Source organism: Paramormyrops kingsleyae, chromosome 2, assembly GCF_048594095.1.
Source record: "Paramormyrops kingsleyae isolate MSU_618 chromosome 2, PKINGS_0.4, whole genome shotgun sequence".
In the NCBI taxonomy this organism is placed as follows: domain Eukaryota; kingdom Metazoa; phylum Chordata; class Actinopteri; order Osteoglossiformes; family Mormyridae; genus Paramormyrops; species Paramormyrops kingsleyae.
The window spans coordinates 10001874-10006966 of NC_132798.1; the positions used below are offsets into that span (position 1 = coordinate 10001874).

General features: G+C 38.7%; 1 protein-coding gene across 1 annotated transcript; it reads right to left on the reverse strand.

The window, feature by feature from the left end:
* Window positions 1-211: 211 nt before the first annotated feature.
* Window positions 212-3890, reverse strand: klf9 (Kruppel like factor 9). The gene is made up of 2 exons (XM_023803324.2): window positions 3077-3890; window positions 212-1974 (listed from the first exon to the last, which is right to left on the reverse strand). The coding sequence occupies exons 1-2, from the start codon at window positions 3510-3512 to the stop codon at window positions 1697-1699; spliced, it is 714 nt and encodes a 237-aa protein (XP_023659092.2). The 5' UTR covers window positions 3513-3890; the 3' UTR covers window positions 212-1696.
* Between the last annotated feature and the right edge of the window lie 1203 nt (window positions 3891-5093).

The following is a 5093-nucleotide window of genomic DNA, read 5'->3' on the forward strand; positions in this document are numbered from 1 at the left end:
CAGTAGAGAAGACGACCAACGCTGAGCAGTATGGGAAAACTCTGAAGCTATGGTTTGGGCCATAGGAGTTAATGTGCAACTGGGAAATGCAGCTTGATCCTTTGACAGTTACATGACTTATATACCTCAGCAAAATGATACCCAGTGGACCATGTCAACTTATATGTCTCATTCCCAATCAATAATGGAATGATAATACTATTACGCCAACTAGCTATCAAAAATTTTAATCCCACTCAAGGCAGTAGTAGTCCATATTATCACTGCATGTATTTTTAACGGTTAAAATGTTTTAAATTTCCCCAATTCAACCAAACACATTTCATGTATGCTAAAAACATACAAAAAATAGCAAACACCAGAATAAAATTTGCATTACATTTGCATTTGATTGTAATGGTCAGAGAACATGCTTTAAGCTCATAATACACAAAAAGAAAAAAACAAATACCAATCACTATGTATGCCTTTCAAGAACATTAGAAGTTCCAAGGAAGTCATGTAACTCATTTGTGCATCAATCTTATAAAAGTAATTCCATCAAAACACCCAATTTTGAACATTTTGAAGTAAAGTTTTATTCAATTATTTGCTGCTTCAGACTCCCGCAATTGTGACTGAAGTTTGATCACTGGGAGAGATATGGAAATGTCTTGTGTCATGGAACTAATCCATCACAATATACATAATGCCGTTATGCTTGACGAAACTAGTTTCTATATGGTGTCCGGTATCATAATGGTACATTTTTTGGGCTATAATTTTGTCTTTTCTCCTTTTTCAAGGGTCAAAATATGTTTTGGACAGCTGTTGGTATAACTGCCCAAGCATGTACCAGGGAAGCACCAGCCAAATGCGAACATGCCACAGATCTATGATCCATAATCTATGCATCCAAAAATGACGCCATCCCTTAAAAGTCAAAGCATGCAAGATGACAATGTAGTATCAACATGTCCTATGAACCTTGTGGGCCTGTGTTTCCATTTCTTTGTCCACTATCAGTATGGAGTCAAATGAAAATGACTGACATGGATGATTTTATATAAGTAATACATTATGATGTGATTAGACTTTAATGTCCTTCTGTATTACAACAGAAAAATATAAAGAGTCGACCGAAGACTGGCACAGTGGTACTTTAAACATTTAGCATATTTTTAAAAGGTACAATATAAAGATCAAGTAATGAGTGAAGTACTGTTTATAAACTGTGGCAACATTCAAAAGTTTTAATCATTATGCAACAGTGGCAATGATACAGCCTTAACCCTTTCAAGACAATAAAAAATGCAAATGATAACTGAAAAAATTACAAGAAATGGTATAAAAAGTTCCTCAATGAGTTTGTACCACAGAATGATTAGAATAAAGTGCAAAATCCCAGAACTTATCTGCACGTCGTCTCTCTGATCATAGTGTGCTGCTGTACATATTATTTATATAAGACAGAAAAATATGGCATATCTAAGCATTATAAAAATGTCATAATTACTGTATGTATGCAACGGTGTTCCAAGCTGAAAGAAGCACGGTAGTAACACATAACCAGTGACAATGTAACACTTGACTATGGCTCTAAATGACAGACTTTCCTGTAATAACCGTGACTAAAACACTGAAGTTTTGCAGTTGTCAAATTCATTGATCCTTGTGCTCTACTGCAGAAACAGATCCGGCAGGGTGGAGACTCAACTCAAACAGGGGCGGAGTCCTGGCCCGTCACCTTAGAGGACACGGGTGACGAGGAGTGCTTTCTGCCCCACCCAGACGACTTCTTGATCATGCTGGGATGGAAGTCGACATGGCGACGGGCGTGCTTCGTCAGGTGGTCGCTCCTCGTGAAGCACTTGTCGCAGAGCGGGCAGGTGAAGCGCTTCTCCCCCGTGTGGGTGCGGTAGTGCCGTGTCAGCTCGTCGGAACGGGAGAACTTCTTGGTGCAGTCAGGCCAGCTGCACTGGAAGGGCCTCTCTCCTTAAAGACAGCCAATAGGTATAGCGTAATGTCACACCACTCGAACTAAGGGGGAGGTCTTCAAACCAGGATTTGAACATATCACTGGAATATAATAAGGACTTCAGTTAACACACCCATGTGTGTGTGTGTGGGTTTGTACCCAGGTGTGATGTAACATATAAGACTGTAAGACAGCTGGAGTGTGGAAACGGTGCCAAGGCTGACCATCTTAGACTGCATTCATGGAGAAAAATTTAGCTTCTAATAAAAACTGGAGACTGATCAGGTAAAATACACCAATTTAACCAAATACCACTTATCTTTACATACCATTTTGACTGATCTGATACAATATTCTCTAATTATACAAGCAATGTTCCTCAAAACAGTATGTGTTACAGATGAAAACAGTTAACCTAATAAGCTAGTCTCAGCTGGTGTCACTAAATATATTACTCATCTATACAGCCATCTGGGGGTCATTACCAAGACTCATATATAGAACAGTTCAGCTGTGCAAAAGCATTTTAAACCTGGTGAAAATACTACTAAAGAGTTTACAGAGGTCAATATAGGGCGTCTGCTTACATAACAGGTCAGGGTTGTGATTTCAGCAAACTATGCTAAGGGAAAAAGATAACTGCAACAAGACAGACAGGATACAATGCATCTGCTAAGGCTTGTATTTAACAAACGTGTGTTTTCCAGAAACATGAGCCCTTAGGTCACAAATAATTTCGCAATACCTCAGCACAGGCTGTTCTAAATTCGCTCTCCAGTTGTAAACAAAACAGTGTTTTTACGGCTCTGGGTTTCTGCGAGTCCCAGTTCTTGTCCTTCCCTGGTATTTCATCAGAGCCACTGGCATACCTGGCATGATCAGCAGACCTCTACTCTCCCTTTGAAGGGGTGTGTATTGTCATTACTCACCAGGCACATGACTACCGCCTAAATCTTATGTCGCAACGTTGTTGTGAAATCAAGCATAGGTATACTTTTTGAGTAACTCGTGGTTTTCATGCGTCCTTATTCCAGAAATTGGAGTACTCCACTATGGAATTGTTTCGCATAGATTAGATACATTAAGTTGATACGCATTTAATTATTTTCGAATACTCACCGGTGTGCACTCTGAAATGGGCTTTGAGATGAGATGATTTGCCGTACACTTTCTCACAACCGGTGAAGTGGCAACGATGTACTTTGTCGGAGGGGTTAAATGACAATTCCTCAGATTTTCTGTCCGAAGTCCGACCCGGAGTCATCGGGTTCGGCTTTAACATCTCAAAATCGCGGATCTTCCCTCTGATATTGTTTCCATTTTCACGATTCTGTTCCCCTGTAGCGTCTTCACACAGATATTTTGTAATACCGTTAGTACACGTGGACGGGCTGCACGTTTTCAAGTCAAGCAAAATCATTGCAACCATGAGTAAGGTCCCTTCCTCGCGGTTCTCCATTGAAACATCCTCGGCCGAGACCCTTTCAGGACATCGCGTGACCGCACGGTTTGATATGGCAACCAAACACTCAGCAGCAAAATCAACATCAGACATAGTGCTCGCCTTCGATACTTATGAAAATGTAAAAAATATGAGCCCTTTTAAATTCAACAAAGTGGCATAACTAGTACTAAAGGCAACACATGATTAAGTTGTGTCGAGCAGATTCAACGTAGATTTGAAAACGTGTCTCCTGACACACGTGTCTTCTTCAATATGACTTTAAAACGGAGTGTTTAAATAAAAAAAAACTTCTAACAGTCAAATAAAACAAAAATAATTGGGATTTAGATGCGATTGAAAATGCTGAAAAAAAGTCCTGCGAGCCTTAAGTAACTGGATAACACCTGCGTCTGTAAATCTAATTTGAAGTATTTCATCTTGTACTTCTCAGAGAAGATATTTCGCGGAATTCCGGAGTGTCAAAATAAAGCTTGACTCTGATTGGGTAAAAGTTGCCATGACGCTTTTAACCCACGCCCCGTATTACTTAGAAAAAGATAAATGACAGTCTGTACAGCGAATCAAATATCAACATTTCAAAGCGGGCTAGGGGGTGAAAATCCCTTACACTCAAAACGTCGTACTTTGCATAGTGCTTTATAGGACGCAAAGTTCGTATTGGGGATGCGTCTTTTTTCGAAGCAATATTACCTTGTATTAGCAGGAAAGAAGGAAAATAATTACTTCACATTTAAAACATTTCCGTCTGAAGAAGTAATCTGGTTTCTATGGATGATAATACGTAGTGGAAAACAATGATGTTATTTTATTTTGAAAAAATGATTTCGGTTAGTATGAACAATTTCGTCACGTTATTTTTTAAACGTCTCATTGTACTTATACGTTTCATTTTTGGAAGTTAAATATGACCAACAAGGAGTGTTACAAGACAATCGTGCGCGAGAATATTTAAGAATAGTGTTTCGTTTAGTTAAAACTCAACACCCCCTAAATTGATTAGGCATTTCCATGCAGACACGGATAGCTTTCATCCCAATGATTACTAGTTAAATACATGTTTAATACATTAATCTTAGTGATGCAGTCAATCAGGTGGAAAAAAGTTGACAAACTTTTCAGAATAAAGTATCTAACCCTTTAGTAATTGTGAAATACGTCACAGAAGTATTCGGATCAAAGACAACAGACAGTAGAAACATATACAATCGAAGTGAAACTGGTGTATCTTAGCTATATTGTACGGTTTCTCGCATTGTTATTATAAATAATGGCCTTCCAGGTCCGGCCGCGTCCTGCCCCTCGTGAGGAACAGCGTGTTCTTTTCCGCCGACTGAAAAACAACTTCAGCACTTAAAGGCGCACCGAAGCGATCCCGACTCTTTTCTGGCAAACAGAAAACGGACTTGCATTTAAGAACTTAAAATGTATGCTAATTAAAATAATATGCATAAATTGTTTATTTATTTTTTAATTATGTGTACTCTGCTTTCCTATATACTCCAGGTCTAGCAGTCAGTATACTGTGATATTTTCATGAGGATGTATCGGCCTGTCAGGCCTATAGTAAAGTCAAGTGTGCCTGAAGTGTATAGTTTTAATTGTATATGATGAACAGAAAGCTAGATGAATTACTGCGTTTGTTTTATGACTGTAACATACTTATGAATTTAA

Bases quoted from the DNA above. Each gene is read 5' to 3' on its own strand.
- klf9 (XM_023803324.2), bottom strand. From the start codon at position 3,512: ATGTCTGATGTTGATTTTGCTGCTGAGTGTTTGGTTGCCATATCAAAC. The intron at 1,975-3,076 runs GTGAGTATTCGA...GCTGTCTTTAAG, and splicing joins CCATTTCAGAGTGCACACCG to GAGAGAGGCCCTTCCAGTGC.